Genomic DNA, 22,214 nt, shown 5'->3' with positions numbered 1-22,214 from the left:
GCCTGCGTTCAAATTTTGGCCGTCGAGGGAAAAGGGACGTAGCTTGAGGGTTCAAACTGAACAGATAGCAACCTAGAAGGTTACTCGTGCTTCACTTTAGCTCATCTTGCGCCAGAAAGTGCAGAAGGGGACAAAATAGAAAGTGTCGGGCCAGTTGTACTGTAGGGGCATGTCTACAAAAAGCTCTGTAGGGTTGTGTGGAGGCCCTCTTGCAGCACATATGTGTATTTGTCCCTTCCCCAACAATTTGATAGTTGTACGTACCTATAATGGTTTTCTAATTACGAGCGAGCGGCAGCTCTTCGAAGTCTTGCTCGCGCTCTGGTGAGCCTTCAAACGACCAGCCGCTCCGCCGAGCGCGCGCCGCACCAGATGAATGAATTAAAATAATCTCGCGCGCATAGCGAACGTTCCTTTTACCCGAGGGAGCGCTTCAGAACAAAAAAGCAAATTGTGGTAGCAAATGATGAAGCGGTGAGCAATATCGAACCTGAAAATGACTGCTTTCGTGCGGGAAGTCGCATCAGTGCTCGTACAGTAATCTATCGACTCGATCCGAGGCAAACTACAGTCGTCGGGTCTTCTACGGAACGCGTGCTCACGTTTGACACCAACATCGCGGCTCGGAAACGAAAATTCAGCCTCGGAGGTCCGAACACAGGTTCGGAAATAAGAATTGGCCGCCATGACCATGCCCACGGTAAAAGCGTCGTAGCTTCGCGAAAGCTTTTATTTCACTCGTTCAAAGTGGTGTCCATAGAGTCTAGACAGAACAAGGAACACATCGGTGCTAGCGGCGATGAGATACGACCAGTATTAATGAAGGAAGTGTCTATTCTGCCGGCAGCCGGCAGAATAACCGGGGGGGGGGGGGGAACAAGTGCCGGCAGTAGTCGCCTATTGGGTCTCGTATAAAACGGATTGTAAACACGCCTATTCCCAGCTGTGGATTAGCTCAGTGGGTAAGATGTGCGCTTCGTACACAGCAGGATCTTAGTTCAATCCCCCGAGAGAGTTTTTTTTTTTTTTCTTCGGACTTTTGTTTTTTGTTGAGGTATTGGGCGATATTTACGGCATCTCTCTTTTAGAATTAACACTACAAAAAAAACACGCAAAAAAAAACAAAAAAAAAACAGAAAAAACACCAGAAATCAGCCGAGTTCTCCGAGCGGTTTTAATAGGTCGATAAAACAACTTTTGCGTTTGCTATCTCGAAGAAATTTGACACACAAACAGTCCTACCTGGTGCGAGACCCTTCCCCAACAATTTGATAGTTGTACCTATAATTGTTTTCTAATTACGAGCGGGGGCGGCAGCTCTTTGAAGAATATCAATCCACTCGTGCTCGGGAGACCGTCCCTGTTGATCGAAAAGTCTCGATTGAGATGAGCTGACACGGTTTCACTGCACACACATTTTCCTACGATGTTGTTTTCACGACCACGATCGATGAATGCACTCCAGCGGTCTTGAATATTCACGGGTGAACGATTGAACTTGGTCGGGGTTCTTAATCTCCAAGCAGAGTCCCAAAAACCTGTTTTCGCGAGTATAACGAGTTCTAGACGAGCTGGAGCGATGAAAATTTAAGTGCGTCTAAATTCAGAGCGCGATCATTCGCTGCGAATTAGAACCTTCCAACTATCGTAGTTTTCTTTATACGAGGATATGCCAAATCACAACACCACAGAATGAAGCCTTACACGTAAACTTTTTAATCAACACTTTCTTATTAGATTAGCTACATCGATGAGACGCGCCTATAATGTTCCTCGGAACATCCCACTCGCCTGGTTAAAATAAATGACCCAGCTAGCACTTGTGGATTGATATACTTGAATACAAAGTACAGAGATACAAAAAAAGAAGAGAAAACGCAAGTTCAAAGGCTGTATAGATAATACAACGCCGCTGACAGCGTCTTGCAATAAGCGCAACAGAGAACATTAAAAGAATGTATGTGCTCGCTTTTGGGCGAGCACACACATAAAAAAACACATTTCTTTTTTTTTTTTTTCACGATTACCATTGGAAACAATCAAATTTCTGAATAACACTGATAAGGTACTTACTTCGTTTCCGCAGGTGTGCACAGCAGGGGCCTCTTTGTCCGTTTAACCTCAGATTGTTATATTATATTAAAAACGCAACACCAGGTAATCCGTAAAATGGGAGAGCGGAACAGGGGAAAATTGTAATGTAATAGCTCACAACAAAGTTGGGAGGAATGGCAGTAGTGGGCAAGAGAAAAATTAAAACACCATGCAAAGGGTTACACATCAAACAAACGCTCCATCGACTGCAAAACATTGTCAGATACAAATCTGCGATGAGGTAGGCTGTTTCATTCTGTTATGGTTCTGGGAAAAAGAGTATTTAAATGCATTTGTAAGCAGATCAAGACCCTATGGCGTCGGGAAGTATTTAAATTCTTTTTTTTTATATTTGGTTTTTGTTCATTTACACTGCAGGCCATTTCCAATCCCCAAGCAGGGTGCGACGAGAAGGAACAAAAAAATAACAGTAAACCGACAAATCTGGTACACTGGAGATCACAAAAAGAAAGAAGAAAAAACACAAGTTCAAAGGCTATGTATAGATATAACAGAACGCCGCTCATAGCGTCTTGCAATAAGCTCAAACATAAGAAAGAAGAATTTATGTCCTCGCGCTTTTTTTTTTTTTTTTTTTTTTTCACGATTACCACGGGAAAAAATCAAATCTCTGAACAAACTGATAAGGGACTTACTTCGTTTCCGCAGGTGTGCACAGCAGGGGCTTCGTCCTCACCAGCAAAACACAAAACAACAGATTTCTCCGTTTTAACCTCACGTTTTATTAGGCTTGACGTCAAACTTTATTAGGCCGACAATGCAAGTTTCCGGACGAGCTGTCTCGATGAAAACACACTTGTTCCTATTCAGTGAATTCGCACGAGCTAACACGATTTCATAAAAACACTTTTTGCTTGGAGCAAGTTCTCAGTTGCCATTCAAGCGGTCTTGATTAAGCACAGGTCATCCGCAGCTGAAGGAGGTCACTTGAAACGGAGGGCCAGCCGTGCAACTCGCTCTTGCGCTGCACAAAAAGACAATCTTTAGCGCCCTACATTAAAGATGCACCGAACGTTCTTACGCCATACACATATCTTTTTTTCTTTTCTTCCGTGCGTCAGAGAGTGATGAAACGTTTGAGTTCGTAGAGGCCGGCTTCCTAGCTCGGCGCCGCCGAATTCCGTGTTTCCCCTGAAAAGAACAAAAGAATTCGTGCAAGAAGTCGGCTCCAACGGTCGCCCAAGGGACAAACGAGCTGTAGCAGACGGCAGAGTTTCGGGGAAAGCTCACGCCACTAGCAAAGCCTGGCCTGGCGCTGCTGCCCGCCCGCCGAAACCGCTCCTCCTTTCCCTCCTTCGGGACACGCTAGTATCTTTTTTTTGGGCTTCTTGTCGGCTGCGTTCTTGGCGCCCGACTTGATTGACAGCCTCTGTCTGGCGGTCTGCTTTAATCTCTTCTTCCCTGCCTTGCAGCGGGGACTGCTCCTCTTTGTGCAATAGCTACTCTGGGGCGTTTTTCTTTTTGCTATTCTTTGCTTTAAAAGCTCTTTCCCCGCGTCTAGCAAACACACACACTTCTTTCGCGGCACCGTTAATGAACACCGTCTGCGTTTAGAAACTTACAAACGAACAGCACCGAACTCGATTACCGAAGCGCCGATGAAATTAATCAGCGCGCCCAGCGAAAACCCAACACGCTCGAACGCTGATTTTACGATGCAAGATAATAAAAAAAAAACGTATTTGGACCCTACCAAACCTATTACAGCAAGAAATTAAGAAATACGAGCAAAACAATATTGCGCAATCCTTAATCGGACGTTCGAATAGCGGCTGACTTCGTTTTATCAGTGCTAGAAGTGCCTGCCTCGGACGATAGGTAGCGAACAATTAGCGCCTTAGTTTGCGATTAAATAAGCTTCTGTACGCGTTTAAATAAAACTTGAAAGCACGCCGCCCGTCACGCGCGATGCCGGCGTTCGCTTTTCCAGGAGGGTTAAACACACTGCTCCTTTTTTCTTTAAGTTGAAAAAAGGTAATAATAAAAGTAGATAGAGATTCTTAATTTCGTGTGCCGTTAGACAAACGTGTGCGCTAAGAGCACAGAAAAAGAGACTGTTCTAAAGGTAGTAGTTCACTTTTATTTTTAATTTTTGCCTGATCTTAGACGATCGGATCGCGGCTCGAGCGCGCTTTCCGGACTCAACCGCTTCACTCTCTAACCCAAGAAAAAATAGTTGTACGCATATCGAAGTATATATTTTCCGAAAGCTAATGAACTTGTCCAATAGGTGTAAAAATTATTTGATTTTAAACGGAATTATTCTTCTTCATATTTCGATTTAACCAGCCAAACTAGTTTTCGGGTGCTCTGGGTGGCTGGTCGATTTAAGTTGAAAAAAGGTAATAATAAAAGTAGATAGAGATTCTTAATTTCGTGTGCCGTTAGACAAACGTGTGCCCTAAGAGCACAGAAAAGGAGACTGTTCTAAAGGTAGTAGTTCACTTTTATTTTTAATTTTTGCCTGATCTTAGACGATCGGATCGCGGCTCGAGCGCGCTTTCCGGACTCAACCGCTTCACTCTCTAACCCAAGAAAAAATAGTTGTACGCATATCGAAGTATATATTTTCCGAAAGCTAATGAACTTGTCCAATAGGTGTAAAAATTATTTGATTTTAAACGGAATTATTCTTCTTCATATTTCGATCTAACCAGCCAAACTAGTTTTCGGGTGCTCTGGGTGGCTGGTCGATTTAAGTTAAAAAAAGGTAATAATAAAAGTAGATAGAGATTCTTAATTTCGTGTGCCGTTAGACAAACGTGTGCCCTAAGAGCACAGAAAAAGAGACTGTTCTAAAGGTAGTAGTTCACTTTTATTTTTAATTTTTGCCTGATCTTAGACGATCGGATCGCGGCTCGAGCGCGCTTTCCGGACTCAACCGCTTCACTCTCTAACCCAAGAAAAAATAGTTGTACGCATATCGAAGTATATATTTTCCGAAAGCTAATGAACTTGTCCAATAGGTGTAAAAATTATTTGATTTTAAACGGAATTATTCTTCTTCATATTTCGATCTAACCAGCCAAACTAGATTTCGGGTGCTCTGGGTGGCTGGTCGATTTAAGTTGAAAAAAGGTAATAATAAAAGTAGATAGAGATTCTTAATTTCGTGTGCCGTTAGACAAACGTGTGCCCTAAGAGCACAGAAAAAGAGACTGTTCTAAAGGTAGTAGTTCACTTTTATTTTTAATTTTTGCCTGATCTTAGACGATCGGATCGCGGCTCGAGCGCGCTTTCCGGACTCAACCGCTTCACTCTCTAACCCAAGAACAAATAGTTGTACGCATATCGAAGTATATATTTTCCGAAAGCTAATGAACTTGTCCAATAGGTGTAAAAATTATTTGATTTTAAACGGAATTATTCTTCTTCATATTTCGATCTAACCAGCCAAACTAGTTTTCGGGTGCTCTGGGTGGCTGGTCGATTTAAGTTGAAAAAAGGTAATAATAAAAGTAGATAGAGATTCTTAATTTCGTGTGCCGTTAGACAAACGTGTGCCCTAAGAGCACAGAAAAAGAGACTGTTCTAAAGGTAGTAGTTCACTTTTATTTTTAATTTTTGCCTGATCTTAGACGATCGGATCGCGGCTCGAGCGCGCTTTCCGGACTCAACCGCTTCACTCTCTAACCCAAGAAAAAATAGTTGTACGCATATCGAAGTATATATTTTCCGAAAGCTAATGAACTTGTCCAATAGGTGTAAAAATTATTTGATTTTAAACGGAATTATTCTTCTTCATATTTCGATCTAACCAGCCAAACTAGTTTTCGGGTGCTCTGGGTGGCTGGTCGATTTAAGTTAAAAAAAGGTAATAATAAAAGTAGATAGAGATTCTTAATTTCGTGTGCCGTTAGACAAACGTGTGCCCTAAGAGCACAGAAAAAGAGACTGTTCTAAAGGTAGTAGTTCACTTTTATTTTTAATTTTTGCCTGATCTTAGACGATCGGATCGCGGCTCGAGCGCGCTTTCCGGACTCAACCGCTTCACTCTCTAACCCAAGAAAAAATAGTTGTACGCATATCGAAGTATATATTTTCCGAAAACTAATGAACTTGTCCAATAGGTGTAAAAATTATTTGATTTTAAACGGAATTATTCTTCTTCATATTTCGATCTAACCAGCCAAACTAGTTTTCGGGTGCTCTGGGTGGCTGGTCGATTTAAGTTAAAAAAAGGTAATAATAAAAGTAGATAGAGATTCTTAATTTCGTGTGCCGTTAGACAAACGTGTGCGCTAAGAGCACAGAAAAAGAGACTGTTCTAAAGGTAGTAGTTCACTTTTATTTTTAATTTTTGCCTGATCTTAGACGATCGGATCGCGGCTCGAGCGCGCTTTCCGGACTCAACCGCTTCACTCTCTAACCCAAGAAAAAATAGTTGTACGCATATCGAAGTATATATTTTCCGAAAGCTAATGAACTTGTCCAATAGGTGTAAAAATTATTTGATTTTAAACGGAATTATTCTTCTTCATATTTCGATCTAACCAGCCAAACTAGTTTTCGGGTGCTCTGGGTGGCTGGTCGATTTAAGTTAAAATAAGGTAATAATAAAAGTAGATAGAGATTCTTAATTTCGTGTGCCGTTAGCGAAACGTGTGCGCTAAGAGCACAGAATAATAAGATTCTTGTGAAGCGAGTAGTTCGTTTTTATTTTTAATTTTTGCCTGATCTTAGACGATCGAATCGCGGCTCGAGCGCGCTCCGGACTCTCCCGCTAAAAATCGGACTCTCCCGATAAAAATCAAAGCTATACTTCGTTTCACCTTATGTGCGAGCGAGGGCAAAGCTGGAAGCGCGAGCACGAAAGCTCCGTGCGTTCAGGCTTTGCTCGAGCGCGCGAGCTGGGGAGAAACGCAAAAAGCGCTGGTCTCGTGCTTTTAGCTTTGGCTTCGCTCGCAGATAAGGTGAAACAAAGTATAGACGCTTTACACACGCGCCAAATTACAGCCGCCATGGCTGACCTTCTCTTGTCTTACCGAGATGCCGAGCAACTGAAACGGTAGTTGACGATCCTCCACAAAGGCCGATGCTTTAGAAAAGGACACAGTTGAATCTAATGTTTCAATAACCTGGCCTGCTATGGTAATGATGACGTGAAATAAACGAAATACGAGGAAACAAAAACTGAAGGTCAGTTATGGCGGCGTCCATTCACAGCTGCTGCAAAGCGTCTATAGAAGCAGACAAAGAACGCACCCGACAAGAAGCAACGCCAAAGAAAGGAAAGATAACGGATACAGTCTCAAAGAGCTAAGTGGGTCAGGGGGCCCAGGCAAGGGGTGGCCCTAGGGTGCCTGAATGTCCTGTTTAGGGTGATGCCACCCTTTGTAGTACCAGATGCCGACAGCACGCGCTCACGGGCAAAATACAAAGAAATCGACGAAAACAAAATGTCGCCATAGCACAGTCAGCGCCACAAGCGCGTGCAGGGACACGCTCTTTCACCTGCTTCTCAACAAAAAAATAAACGTGTGTGACAAAATGGCGACATGCCACCACCCTAAGCAAAGCGCGCATGAAGGCACCCTAGGTGGCCCGGCGTGCGCGTTCTAAGCGGAGTCGAGTTAGAAAAAAGATTTCAGCGCGCGGTTCACCAAATGCAAAGGTAGAAATATGACATTTTCTAAAAATGCCTGGCACTTCGTTCTCTTCTACAGCACGAGCCGCGACGTTCGGCAACCGCTTCGAGGATCTGACCGGCTGTGTCCCGGTATCGACCACCTGAACCGGGAGCTACGCACGGTGCGAAGGGAACAGCGGAGGCACGAGCATCTACGCCACCCCGTCCCTGGACTGAGCGGCTACACAAGCCAGGAAACGAGCCTCGTCACGACATATGCCGGGGAATCTCTAGGCCTCGTAGAACTTTCTTTCTCCCGACCCTTCTCTTACCAACCCCGGACGAGCCTGTGACAACGTGCGACAGACATTGCTAATTGTTCTGTACAGAAGAGAACGAAGTGAGATGACAATTTCGTGTGCCGCTAAAGAAACGTGCGCGCCAAGAGCACAGAAAAACAAGTTAAAAAATGTAATAATAAACGGAGATAGAGATTCTTAATTCCCGCTTCACCTGCTTCACTCTCTAACGCAACGAGAAATACTTTTACGCATATCGAAGTATATATTTTCCGAAAGCTAATGAAATTCTCCAATAGGTGTGAAAAGCACTTGGTTTTAAACGAATTATTCTTCTTTTTTTGCTGAAAAACTCAAATCACTTTCGTTTGCCAAATAATCAAAAACTCGAAATTAAAGGATAGTATAATGGACGTACACTTACCCCAATGTGTCGAACGAAAGGAGGCCCTTTGACGAAGGCAGGAAGCGTGAGGCGACGTTCGGGGTCCGAAGAAGAAGAAGACCGATTTCGGAACAAAGAACAAAGAAGGAGCTGGACACGGGCGACTACGCGACTGCTCCCAAGCACAACGGAAACCACACTGGGGCCGGCCTCTGGGAACAAAGGAAAGCGGAGGAGGATGAGCGAGGAGGAGAGGGAAAGAGAAGGAAAAAAGTCGGGCAGAGCCGTATATTGGGAGAGTTTGGCCATTCATTGGTATCAATGGGGCGAAAATCTATTGGTCGAATAGTTGATTGACAGGCCGCTCGTGGCCAATCACAAGCCGCAAAACCTCCCCTAGCGGTGGTCGTGAGCCTCAAAAGTAAAGCAGGGTTCGGTAATTTCATTTTAGCGTCGCTAGAGTTAAAAAAGTTAACGCTTGGTGACTGAAAACTTGGTGCATGTGAGCTTTTCGTCGTAGCCTTCTTTAATGGTAGAATAAACGAATGCGCACGCGGACACGTGCGTTGAAATAACGTAAACAAAAGTTTGTGTAACCGCGGGAGTTCCGCCGTTCCGGTCTTGTTTGAAAAATGGGTCGTTGTTGTGCTCTGAAGTGCCGGAACAGAGCTTCCAGGGGAATTCGCTTGTTCAAGCTGCCGAAATCCCCGAGGAGACGGAAACTGTGGCTTTCAGGAATCAAGCGTGGCGCGGGGTGGAAACCTCCCGACAGAACGTACTTTTGCGAGGTGAGGTATTGTTCATTGTTAATATTGTGACGCGAGCACGGTGGACGCGAGTGCACTGTGACAAAACCGTGTATTTTGTGATCTATTGTCTACTGCCGTGGAAGCGTCCTGTGCGCTTTCGCTTCACCGCAGAAAGACGAGTGGTTCAGGCCTGTGGCGGTCGTGCGATGATGGATTTGTAAGATCGCGTATTTTGAAAGCGTGAGCCTCTCGTCAGCGGAATAACTGTACTGTGACGCGAGCGGCTGAATACACAGTTTTGACGTCTACCAAAACGTTATTCGCTGCAGGACCACTTCGAGCCCTCTCAATTCCAGACGAGGTGCTCTGACGGCTGGAGGAGGCTAAAAGCCACAGCTGTTCCGAGCTTGTTTCTGCATTCTGAAAGTCAAGTGAGTGTGTGTAACTAGGATAAGTGAGATTTTTGTTCTTTTGGTGTTTACCTAGATTATGAGAGTGAATTAAAAGCAATAATTTATCTTGTGTTAAGATGTTTTTACTGATATGATTTGAAAGAGGCTCAGGTGACCTATAATAATGTGGACTTGGTAGGCTGTTGACATCTCTGTTCCATGTCAGAGACCTTTTTTTTTTTTTTTAAATCGGAGTGGTCCTTGTGCAAGAGTGCATGAGACACCATCATTCAGTGTTGCAGCCTGACACAGCACAAAACCCCGCCTCATGGAAATGTAAGTCAAAACCCAATAACTCATATTCTGTTGCTTCTATTAAGTTAATGCATGAGGCATTCATCACTCTCAGCTGCCTTGTAATGTTATGACAGCCTCACCAGCTAAGTATCTGTCATGGTTCTTGCATGGCTTGGAGTGATCTCGTGAGGTGGGCAACACCCAGTGGACCATTTGCAGAATTAGTGGTTCGAGAGTGCATGGCTAAAAGACGAGAGTTCCCTGGCCGCAGGCACGTCCACTGCGTCCCGTTGGCTTATTGTGTCGCAGTGACTTAGAGCTCCCCCAAAACCACTTTTGTCGCCCTTGAGGATTATCTTTCACCCCGAGGTAAATACAAAGAAGCCTTCGTCCCTCTCCGCTCGGCCAGCATGAAGAGAGAAAGGGCGGCAAATACATTTATTCTCGAACCCATATTTCTGCAAAACAAGATTCTCGTACCGTGTTTGCAGCAACCAGCGGCCAGGACCTCCGGAGCGACCCTGCAGGTCGGCCTGCTGACGCAGCCGCTCCCCACCACCAGCGGGGCGTGCTTCGTAAGCATCTTCCAGGGTCCTGCGTACCCTCGTGTAGCAATACCACCACGCTCTTCGCCGCAGGTGACCAGTGACAACCAGCGCGGCCAGGCCAGCTCAGCTGCCCGCGGCACCTTGGTGTCGGAGACTCCACCAGCTGGGTATGTGGTTCTTGCACGGCTTGGAGTGATCTTGTGAGGTGGGAATCACCCGATTCTCGTACCGTGTTTGCAGCAACCAGCAGCCAGGACCTCTGGAGCGGCCCTGCAGGGCGGCCTGCTAGCGCAGCCGCTCCCCACCACCAGCGGGGCGTGCTTCGCAAGCATCTTCCAGGGTCCTGCGTACCCCCGTGTAGCAATACCACCGCACCCTTCGCTGCAGGTGACCAGTGACAACCAGCGCGGCCAGGCCAGCGCAGCTGCCCTCGGCACCTTGGTGTGGGCGGCCTCCACCAGCTGGGTGTGTGTCATGGTTCTTGCACTGCTTGGAGTGATCTCATGAGGTGGGCAACACCCAATTCTTGTACCGTGTTTGTGGCAACCAGCGGCCAAGACTTCTGAGCGAACCCTACAGCCTCTTTCTCCATCACCTGTTTCACCTAGGCTCACTGAAGATGTCTTTCTTCAGATGAGCCGGAAGATCAAGCAGCTGGAGAACGAGAATCATCGCTTGGTGAGGCAGGCTGCCTTACAAAAGACAAAGGAAGCGACATTCCGGTCTCACTTGCACAAGTTCTTCACTGCGGACCAACTGGCAGCTCTATCGAGATCCAGCAACAGGGGGTCCAAGCGGTCTAATGAGACGGTGAAGAAGTCGCTGCAGATGCGATCTGCATGTGGCAGCTTGGGCTACGACTTGCTACTGGAGGGGAGCTTCCCATTGCCGTCGTCTAGAACTCTGGGGCAGCGGCTTGAAGGCAAGTTTGTTGTCAGGCTACTCAAATGCTTCAAAGCTCCCTGTTGATTATTTGCAGATATAATATCCTTGTTAGTAACTGTAGTATTTTTGTATTTTACACAATTTATTTTTAAATGATAAGTTGGTGTCATGGTTCCTTTTTCACTTAGTTGCAGTGTGGTATGAAGGGGTAGATTATTGATATTGTGTTGGAATGATTCTCTCATCGCAGGCATACAGCACTAGTTTGACCTCAGTATCTTGCACGTGTCGAGATGTGAATTCAAGTTTAGAGGGGGAGTGTTTCCTTCACTCCCAATTTTTGTAACCTTGCTGATGTGACCATGGAGGTAATTATGCTGACGGTGTCTAGGAGAGCACACTGTGGTGATGATGGTCGAATGAGGCTTATGGATTCCATACGAGCACTGCATGAACACTTGACTTGGGTTTGTGACAATAAGTGCCTCGGCAAACATTTGGGCAGCTCATGACTAATCTCTGCACACGAATGGCCAAAATTAAACATTGTTTACAGCTCAGCACATGCTGCACATGTTGCCATCCCCGGCCTATGGCTATACACAGTTCTCACGTGACGTCATTCTAGTCACCATTCCCAGGTACTAAGCGTCCCATTAATGTAGTGGAAGGTAGGTCTAATCTGCATCCCGTGATTGGCCCGGCCCTACTAGAATAAAACGTCATCATCTCACCTACCAATCGTGTGTGTCCTGTGTCCTGTGATGTCGAGATCGCTCTAGCGCTCTTATCAGTTGCCCTTGGGACTCGCAATGAGTTGGCCGCGTGCCGTTCGTTCGGTGATGTGCACAGTTTCTAAGTGCTGGCAAAGTCGCGATTGCAGCGAGTTAGCGCAGTTGAGTGCGCTTCTTAACGAGCACCGGTGTGCTGTGCAGAAGCGACACTTACAGAGAAAACACCATGATCGTGCGTATTTTGCAGGCACTGCGATTGTGCATTGAGTGGAAGGCACACCTCCAGAGAAGAAGAGGTCACGCGCGTGTGCGACGAATTCAGGAAAACATTGTAACGTAGCGTAATGATTGTTCATGTTCCTGGTCAATATGAGTGCTTACCTCAAGGCCAAAAAAAAAAAAAACTGGCTTTTACCATGAATATGTGTTACTCTACAAGTGAGGTCCTGTCAAGCAGTGTGCATCATTGCTCATCATTTCTTTAGTCTAAAATTTAAAACGAATATTTGGGTATAGCAAGAGGACTGACAAATCTCTCATCTACTTACAATCTCTATGTAAGGCTTGATTTATTTGAAGCGAGAGTCATTCAGTAATTTATATCAGAATTAACTGAGCCTTGGCAGTGGGTAGGCAGATACTTGAGAATAACCTAAATGAAACCAGCTAGATTTTCCTTTACAAAGTATAATCATTGCTCACATGCTGAGTTTGTGCACTACTCTACAGGAAAAATGCTGTTGACAAGGAGAACTAAATGACAAGCTTCATTTGTTGCTTCGATTAACAACTGCAGAATTTACGCACATCCTTGAGAATGTGAACAAAACATACTCAAAATTACTCTTGTCTAACCTCATTTCAGTGGATTACTGTGTGCCCCTTGATATTAGGTGTTTTAGGTATGATAGTCTTTATATCATATCTAAAATGACTTTTTATTCATACTCGTTCACACTTATTCATCACTCAAATACTATCATGTTTTGAAAAATGTGTACTAAGGTAAGAGTGCTAAGCTAAGTTAGCATGTAGCTCAGCTTGTTTATAGCTAGCTAAGCTAGTTACACACGACTGGAAGCTAACTTAGGTTAGCTTCCATTAAGCTAAGCTACCTTCCGCCATCTTGACATCAACACTGTCAAGATGGCGGAAGCTGAGCGCAATGGCAGTATCAGAAAGGCACAGCAAGTATTCAATATGCGATTCGAAATTATTCGACCCAAGTCACTATTAGCTTCTTATTCGCTTGAAACATAAAATTCGTTATTCGCACGTGCCTGCTTAAGGGGAAACTAAAGCGGTTTTGTACCTTTAAAAAACACTTGCATCATCTTCATATGGCCTCCAGTATCACGAATATTAAAATTATTTGTCAATTTGAGGCCCGGAGTAGCCATCAAAGCATTTTGACCATAGCGGTGAAGCCCCGCCCTCCCGAGGTGTAAGAAGCTAGGAGGAAATTTCTGAGAGACAGCAGCGTCGCAACAAGGATCCTCGGAATCTCTGCAGCTATTGCAAGCTTATTTGAGTGGTCGACAAATTGTGTGCGATTCACCTCATGCTCACGATTTTCACTCGCCTGTTTGTTTTGACGTAAGTTTAGTACACCTATAAACTTTCATAAAAGATTTAGCGGATGTTGGTCAGGCGTGAAAGGTTGTAGCGGGAACTAGGCGTCTGTAGCAGATGACGCACCATTTCACGAGAATAAAAAAAGCGCTGCATTGGGCAAGGCTGGTCACATGTGCCGGAACACTGCACGAGAGATGGTGCTTGAGCTTCGGTGGCCAGGTGAAAGTTCTCGACGTGACATCATGCCGAGTGAATTTTTTAAATATTTCTTTGCGTTGGGTGATACTTCTTGAGCAAATAGTGCATATTCAAATTTGCAGGATACAAATACGGAAGAATTTACCTCTAACTCATTTTTTTTGGAGAACCTCTTTAGCTTCCCTTAAAGTGTTTTCAACAAAATCAGTCAGTGGTTCACAAATCGGAGTCGGTGACACTTTTAGCAACGCACAGCTACCAAAGTAACCATGGAGTGTACTTTACTTCAGTGCTGGCATTCATCACCTTTGCTCATGAAGTGGAACTGCCAACTTTAAGAGAGTGGCAAAAACTAGTAAAAAACCAGCAAATACCATTCGTATGAACAACAATAATGGAAGTTAGCAGCCTTTTCTTCGTTTAGTGCCCATGCTGTTCTTTTATTGACTGAGGGGGAAGTTTCAAATCATTGATTCCTTCAGTCGAGTTTACCAAACATTGCATACACTTGATGATCTAAAGCAGTTCTGTGTTTGTAGGTGAGCACTGCCCTACGGGTCCTCAGTCACTCCACGGCCACTGCCCTGCGCTTCCTGGTGGAGAATCATGGCTGGAGCACCAACTTCCTCACCACGGCTTGGTTCTTGGAACAGGTCAACAAATGGTTTGATCTTATGAGCAGCAGGCACCCAGTCCTTGTGATCAGCAGGCAAAATGAGGCCTGCTACAAGAACACCCTTGACTTTCTGGTCAAATTTAAGGATCTTTTTCTCCACCTCACTATTGGCGATGGGGCGTTCAAGCCAGTGCAGGCGGGGGTAATCCTCTCTGCCAAGTCCATTCTGGACCTGCAGCAAAGTCTCATTGAGAGACATTCTTTTTCATTTGTGCTCACATCCAGATTCACGCAGGACTGCCATGAAAACTTGTTTTCGGTAGTGCGACAGGGCAACCCTATCCCAACTTCTTGGAGTTTAAGATGACCTTGAAAATCATCACACACTCGCAGTACCTGAAGGCGTCCAAGGCAGGGTCCTACGAACTGGACGATGCCTCCTTTCACCTGGCTGACCTCGCAGACTTGGATGTACAACCTGCTGTGCCCACCGACATTTTTCTTGAGGAGGTAGAACTCACCATGTCACAACCTGAGGAGAATAGCTTTGACTATTACGCGGGTATGTGGTACGAAGGAGTTGTAAAAAATAATGCTACATGTGACACGTGTGCTGCAGCTGTTCAAGTCCCCATGGCACCTGCAAATAGCCTCCTCAGGCTAAAGAGTTATGTCCCTGACGCTCTGACCTGCCCCTCTGAAGCTGCACGCGCCCTCTTCACAATTTGTGAAAGTGTCTTTCGCAGCCTCATTGCGGATTTGATGCATGCACGGGGCATCCTGGACGGCCTATCGCCGAGGATGGCTGCAGAGAGCCAATGTGTTCAGCTGCCCGACTGCCATGAAATCAAAATGAAGCTCATCAGGCGATTCTGCCATGCACGGCTGCAACTGTTCCTGCGGGAAAAAAGTCGCGAGTTAGCGGCTGGGGCAGCTGAACGCAGGGACTTCGGCAGTCGATGGCAGGACCTCGGAGAACTAATTAGTGTTTTAGATTGCCTTAGTTGATGAAACTGTTGTCCCGTTCTCATTTTTTTTTACTTTGCTTTCTTCTTTGTGTTAAGGGCAGCTTTCATTTTTTACGTTCCTTGTTTACCGAGGCACTTCTGAATTTGTTTTACTCTTGCAACGGTTGTTTGTGCGAGGCCCTTTTTCTTGTGATCTCCATGTAAGCCTACGTGAAGCCTCTGCATTTTTTTTATGCTTGCTACAGATGTTTGTGGGAAGTTTCTTGTGCTGTGCTTGTAAGCATCTGTAATTTTTTTATGCTTGCTATGGGTCTGTAAAGAAGCCCATTTTCTTGTGTGCTGCCTGAGGCCTCTGAATTTTTTTTTACGCTTGCTATGGGTCTTTGTGGAACGCTTTTTTTTCTTAGGCTCTGCCTGTAAACCTGTGTGAGGCCTCTGAGTTTTTTTTACGCTTACTAGAGATGTTTATGGGAAGCTCTTTTTCTTATGCTCTACGTGCAAGCCTGCATGAAGCCTCTGGTGTTTTTTCATGCTTGCTTCAGATGTTTGTGGGAATCCTTTCTTTTTCTTGTGCTCTGCGTGTAAGTTTGCGTGAAGCATCTAAATTTTTTTCACACTTTCTTCAGCTCTTTGTGGGAAGCTTGCTTTTTCTTATGCTCTGCATGTAAGCCTGAGTGAAGTCCCAGAATATTCTTTTACTTTTACGCTTGCTTCAGATGTTTGTGGGAAGCTTTTCTTTTTATTGTGCTCTGTGCGTATGGCTGCATGAAGCCTCTGAATTTTTTTACGCTTGCTACGGTTCTTTGTGGGGAGCACTTTTTCTTCTGCTCTGCGTGTAGGCCTATGTGAAGCTTTCGCTGTCATGCAAACTTGCTCTTCTGTATCATGTTTTTTTTTTCTTGTCCTCCTTCTTGTGCTGTGCACTGCTTATGTTTCACTCATCCTTTTTTGCTTCATGTGGATGTTTGTAGCCTACACTTTCCTTCCTGGTGTCTTGCATGAAAGCCTATGCAGAGACTTCCTGCCCATGTTAGCTTGTCTTTTCCCGTCATTCTTCTGTTAACTTTCCTCGTGTCATTCGCACACCTCGAAATATGCACTCTCTCTGTATCCTTAAGTTTTTCACTTCTGCACTTGCTTAAGACATTTGCAAGCCATCCCTTTACTTCATGAGCTTTCCATGTGAGCCTTCACCGTGCAGCACCTTTACGCTTCTGGGAGCCTATGCTTGGCCTCCGACCCTTTTGGTTTATCCACTTGCCTATTTTAATTTTGCAGTTTCTGTGTTTTTTCTTGCAGAGGCACGAGACCCATGTCCCCTCCATGGTCATCGGTTGCAGCTTTTGGGTCTGTCTCATTTTATTTCATTGTAGTTGCAGACTTAATTATTGTCAGGTATCTGTGTGTTTGTTCGTTTGCAGTAGACCTAACTGCCGCCATTTCCTTTCCGTGAGTTAGTTTTTGTCAGACGCTCGTACTCAGTGTAACAGGTGCAAGGGCTGGGTTTTGTTGCTGTGTCCAGGATGTTGCAAGGAGACTGCTGGCCAATGGACTTCTTCCAAAACCGACGCGCCCCATTGCGGCGAAATACCATGCAGTGCATTCTGGGAACTAGTTGGCCACTCAGTTTCGGTTTCGACTGAGCAGATTCATCTCATGCTATCACGCCGCGACCGAACGCACTGCTTGCGTTTTCGATTATCTGACTTTTTTACGAATGTACAATATACTCATTCTTGAGCGGTATAAAACGAAAGCCGGGGCACTTTTTTTGGTTCCCGAAACACCGGATATTTGAGTGCGTATGTAAACGTAGTAGGACGTGGCTTAGTCACATCATCTTTGAGTTCAATTTCAATAATCCCGTCTAGTACCATTGAACTACAAGTGAAATTCAGTCACCTGGAGCATTACACATATTTTGTTTGCCAAATGTCCGCTTCTTGTTACTTCATTGGGCGAAAAGCAAGCCGCATTCTCACAGGAGTATCAAAGTTGAGCCCAGCGTTGACGCGTAAACTTTTAAGGAAACGCAATAAATTCGACCTCACTACTGCACCAAAGTTACTATGATGTCTTCCTCGTGTCATCATATATCTCCCACTCAAATTTTATGCTGATAGAAAATTAAGTTTTCGCAAACGCGGAGATGGGCTAGCTACGACGGAGGCCCTAACAAGCGTCCCCTACTCCTCGCTAAGCCTTTTTGGACGAGCTTTTACTGACGTCCAAGATCTGTGCCTGAACGGTGTGTCCGTAATTATCGCAGCATACTCAGGCAGGAAGAAAGCTAACACATGACAAATATTATGGCCATTAGCAACCATCAAATGCACTTTGAATAATTTCGTTCGTTTGGCGCACCGCATAGGGGTTCATACCCGTCCGGCGTACTTCTGGCGAATGGTGCAACATTTTTTACACAAGTGCTCGACTTTTGCTTTCTTAAAACGGTTTGTATGCGCGAATGTGCCTATACGATTGCAGGATAACTTTACGTGCATACGCGATGTTGAATATTAGTAAAATGCAAGTGGGTGGGGACTTCGCTTCGTGCAGTGCTGCGGGTCAGTACAGATAAGAGATAAGAAGTGTGTTATAATTGAGCTTTTCAATGGCACCTCCGAGTTTTACTTCGCGTACACAGGCGTATTAAGAAAACAGTAATTGCAATAAGTAATATTTCATCTATGGACGCACGAAACGAACAAACTTCCTGATCAACAACATATAATGTAAAGGCGCGAGCTCGATGTATGCATACTTATTGGTTGCTACAGCCTGTTGATTCGTACATAAGCAAGATCCCCGAGCTTCGCAGCGTCGAGATTCCCAGCACTGGCTCGTCCAGATACCTCGAAACGCTAACAAAAAGGCTCAAGTACAAAAATAGAACAAGCATGTGTTAAGAGAAGCTATATACGTCTCGGGCTTGTGCTAAAGCTTCGAGGTCTGGCCATTTAGGTTAGTTTATAGACCACAAATGACGCTCCCGGGACCAGAAAACATGAGATAATGGCCGTTTATAGTCCACGCTCTGTGTGTAATCTCTGGTCGACGTGTCGATCGAAACCGAAACCATGCCACTCTCCTCCCTGGCCAACTAGTTCCCAGAGTGCAACGCGCGCCGTGTTGCATGCAGGGCTTTATGGAAGTAGTCTATTGTGTGCATGCATCAAGAATAGTTGTGTGTCAGAAGTTCCTTTATTTCCTTGTTTTTTGACTCCATACAGACCAATGTTGAAATTGTTGGTGGCTGCTTCATCCATGGAGTGCAAGGATCATACCTATTTGTTTCTTAGGGAATAATTGACATGGCCGTGTCATACATGTTTGTTACATGGTCACTGGAAAGTGTGGGAAAAGAGAGAAAGCCCATGGCCGTTGCACAGGGAAGCCCCCAGAAACACTGACCCCTGGTGGTGGCCTGATCCAACACTTTGCCGCACAAGCTAAAGGTTCATCTTGGTTGGTGTCCCCCGTGCCTGAGTGGGGCATCCTTGCACTGCTTAAAATGCCTGCTCAGTTCCTGGTCCATAGCCTGGTTTTTTCACTTGTTAACTGCCAATCAAGTTAGTGCCCAGTGGTAATTTCATCATCTGACTAGAAATGAGTTGAGTTAAAGCGTCTGGGGCACAACTGGCCCAGGTGGTGCTTCATTGTGCCATGGTGGATTTTACCAAAGTCATGCAGTTTTCGACAACCTGGAAGATGATCTTGGTCCCCATTGTTCTACAGCTCCCATGTTTCTTTCGAAAACAGGGCTGCTTTCTTTAAGGTTGCTAGGTCTTTCCAGGTCTACCTTTGGCTCCTGGGTCTCAGTGATGAGGTCCATGCAGCAAACTCTAGGACAAAAGTTGAACACCTGCATCACGCAGTTGTGATTACACGAACACACTGTTTTACGAGACTCATCCAGTTCGAAACGGCCAGGGGCGAGCAGGAGGTTGAGGCTCAGAAAAACTTTGAAGCGACCTGACAAACCTGCTCGCCACCCCTTGCACGCTGGTAGTAATCCGACCCGGTGAAGTTTATAATTGTCCTGGAGGTTTATTTTCTGGGACGGAGGAATCGCCTCGCAAAAAGCATGAAAGCCGACACAACTCGAGGTCGAGGAGCGTTCTACCATACAAGTGGCGTCGGAAGAGGAAAGACGGGGGGAAAGAGGGTAGCGGGGGGGGGGGGGGGGGGGAGGAGGAGGGGAGGAGGGGGAGGGGGGGGAGGGGGAGGGGGCTTCAGCCTCCTCCTCTACCTTGCAGGTATTTCGGACTGTTAAAGAAAGCAATACGGGGAAAGAGGGCGTGGTCGAGCTTATTTTAATCTGAAATTATTTATGCCTATGTATAGCTATAGATACTGTCGCTCTTCACTGCATAAAAGGTCATTGTTAGAAACTCGTTGTCGGAAGGCACTACTCGTCACATGCTTAGTGGTTCGGAAGTTCAAAGCTGTCTTTTCGACCTAAATACCTGTGCCGATAGTAACAAGAAAAAAAAAACAAGAAAGAATAAATGCGGAAATAAAAAGCAGGAGAAAAAAAAAACTATCAAGAATTCGTCGGAAGTGTTCTATTCTTGCATATTCAGAGGTTTAGAACTTCGAAACAAGTTTCTTTTACCAAGATGTGTACAGGCTAAAAGAAACACGTCCCAAAAGCGTGAAGCGAAAAAGAAAAAAAAAACTTTTCTTTGCTGAACTTGAACACTGTTAGACACCTTCTCCCATGAGTTAATTTATTCCTTAACGTGAAAAAACAATAAATATATTATTTTGTATTCTGCAGATGGCAATGATATGTACTGTCTGTGGTGTTAATTTAAATGCGATACCTCAAACAACTTAGACGAAAATAAATATCAAGTTTAGGTCAAAATTGCATGCAGATAAATGTTTGGACATTTCTTCGAAACTCACGTTGAATAACAATAATCACATCTTAAGACGGCACTTGCCTAAGCTATACATAGATCATTCTTAAAAAAGTATAACATGTCTACCATAAATAGCTCCGGCTGCAGCGTGCTTCAAATCTGGCACAAACGATAATCGTCAAAAACCCGTCGTCCTTCCTCGCCCCTTCGGGGATTTATTTCTTTAAACCTAAGCATGCCAGAAAATTGAAATAAACGACATTGTCTTTTGTAAGGAACGCAACACCGCGTGTAAAAGTGCGAGAAAAAAAAATTACGAATGTACCCCACTACTTTAAATCAAATGAAACCGTCCGCCGGTCTTTCGAAGTTCGACGAACGTCGAACTTTTACCCTAGAAGTTCGAAGTTCGTCGAACTTCTGACTTTTCTGAATTCAAAAGTTTGAAACTTTTCGAATACTCTTGATAAACAAGTTCGAAATTTATCAAATTTTTTGGTCAGTCAAGTTCGAAAGTTCGAAAAAGATTGAATTTCTTAGCGTAATAAGTTCGACGGTTCGAAAAGCGTCAAACTTCTTAGCTTAACAAGTTCGAAAATTCGACCTCCGTCGAATTTCACGATATAGACAATTCGAAAAATCGAAATCTTTCGAACCTCTCGAACCGCTTGATTCGATCATCGAAACTTCGATTCGAAAAAAAGTTTGCGGCATCCCTAGTTGTTAGCTTGGAGAGACTATGCTGAGCTGTCGATGAGAAAGCTGTCGTAAAATTTCCAAAAATATATATTTATTATTGGCGCAGTTGGTTTTGTAATTGTTTACTCAGACTTCTTTTCGAGCGTGTTCCAAGAGCCATGTTAACAGGTAAAAAGAAAACTAAAAAGTTATACTTCTCTTATTTGTTTGCAGCACAGTCAACAAGCTGCAAAGAGCAGCATGAACAAAATGAACCGGAAAAGATGCCCAGCCACCAGCAAGCTGATGACTGCGCCACTTCACCATGCTGTGCCACGATGCCAAATTGTGTGCCAACGCCAAGCTGTGCCACGACGCCAAGCCACATCGCTGATGCACCAGATGAGCCTCCGAGATTTTGCTCAACGCTTTCCACCAACCAGAACCAAATGTCTGACGACAACCCGTCGCTGCCAATGCCGACTAACGACCTGGACAAGCAAGCCAGGCAAGCACGGGGTCCTTTTCAGCCTCATCTGGGCAGCTATGCCCAAACAGAAACGAATAATCGAAAGCGCAGCTTTTGTGAACACTGGTTTGCAAAGTTCAGCTGGCTTGAATACAGTCCAGCAAAAGATGCAGCCTTTTGCTTTTGTGGTCGGGCGTTTCCGCCGGGCAGTGGTACCAAAGCACATTTAGACCCATCCTTTGTTTCAACTGGGTTTCGAGCTTGGAAGAAAGCGATAGGAAGGTTTAATCAGTATGAAAGGTCTGAGGGCCATCTTAACAGTGTTGTGTCATGGAATTGCTCCAAAGCAAACAGATCGATTGGTTCAATGCTGGATGAAAGCTTTGAACGACGAGCGTCTCAAGTTGAAGAAAAACGAAAACAAAATCGTGAGGTGCTAAAGCGCCTTACTGACATCGTTGTTCTTCTCTCAAAGGGAGGAAGGCCATTCAGAGGGCACAGTGAAAATAAGGAAAGCGCAGAGCAAGGTCTATATTTAGAGATAGTTAATATCTTAAAGAAGTACGACCCCGTTTTGCGGGGCCACTTAGAGTCAGGCCCAAAAAACGCCTCTTACATCAGCAACAGAATAAAAAAGGACATCCTAGAGTCACTGCATGCAGCCATTTTTTCTTCGATTGTCCACCGCATAGAAGGTAAAACAGTCTCGCTCATGTGCGACGAAACAAGTGACTGCAGTCATCATGAACAACTCTCCGTTGTTATTAGGTACTTCTGCGAAATTAAGAACAGGCCAGTGGAGGTCTTCCTTACTCTCGACAGGCTTAAAAATTTAGACAGCGACTCTGTGTTTTCCACTTTGCAAG

The 22,214-nt window shown here is 44.9% G+C and overlaps 1 protein-coding gene and 1 long non-coding RNA gene across 3 annotated transcripts; one reads left to right on the top strand and one right to left on the bottom strand.

Annotated features, from left to right (window-relative positions):
• Positions 1-2,813: 2,813 nt before the first annotated feature.
• LOC121834397 lies at positions 2,814-8,641 on the bottom strand. The gene is made up of 2 exons (XR_006077186.1): positions 8,408-8,641; positions 2,814-3,246 (listed from the first exon to the last, which is right to left on the bottom strand). It is a non-coding gene; the product is annotated as an uncharacterized LOC121834397 (long non-coding RNA).
• A 5,717-nt stretch (positions 8,642-14,358) lies between these two features.
• Positions 14,359-21,634, top strand: LOC115320861. Of its 2 annotated transcripts, none has more exons than XR_006077185.1 (3): positions 14,359-14,399; positions 14,756-14,924; positions 16,630-16,943. XR_006077185.1 is itself a non-coding variant. In XM_042288090.1 (3 exons), the coding sequence occupies exons 1-3, from the start codon at positions 14,726-14,728 to the stop codon at positions 21,576-21,578; spliced, it is 660 nt and encodes a 219-aa protein (XP_042144024.1). In that variant the 5' UTR covers positions 14,443-14,725; the 3' UTR covers positions 21,579-21,634. The 2 variants fall into 2 exon arrangements, 1 of the variants encoding a protein (XP_042144024.1); XM_042288090.1 differs by lacking the exon at positions 14,359-14,399 and adding an exon at positions 21,114-21,634 and having other exon boundaries at positions 14,443-14,872; positions 16,630-16,677.
• Positions 21,635-22,214: the final 580 nt, after the last annotated feature.

This window comes from Ixodes scapularis, unplaced genomic scaffold, assembly GCF_016920785.2.
Source record: "Ixodes scapularis isolate PalLabHiFi unplaced genomic scaffold, ASM1692078v2 ptg001131l_1___fragment_2___debris__unscaffolded, whole genome shotgun sequence".
NCBI lineage: Eukaryota > Metazoa > Arthropoda > Arachnida > Ixodida > Ixodidae > Ixodes > Ixodes scapularis.
The sequence above is the reverse complement of the archived record's forward strand: the minus strand, read 5'-3'. Positions and strand labels throughout refer to the sequence as shown.

Coding starts and splice junctions, on each gene's coding strand:
- LOC115320861 (XM_042288090.1), top strand. CDS start 14,726: ATGACCTTGAAAATCATCACACACTCGCAGTACCTGAAGGCGTCCAAG. Junction 14,873..16,629: donor CCGACATTTTTCTTGAGGAG/GTAGAACTCACC, acceptor TTTTTCTTGCAG/AGGCACGAGACCCATGTCCC. Junction 16,678..21,113: donor TCATCGGTTGCAGCTTTTGG/GTCTGTCTCATT, acceptor ATTTGTTTGCAG/CACAGTCAACAAGCTGCAAA.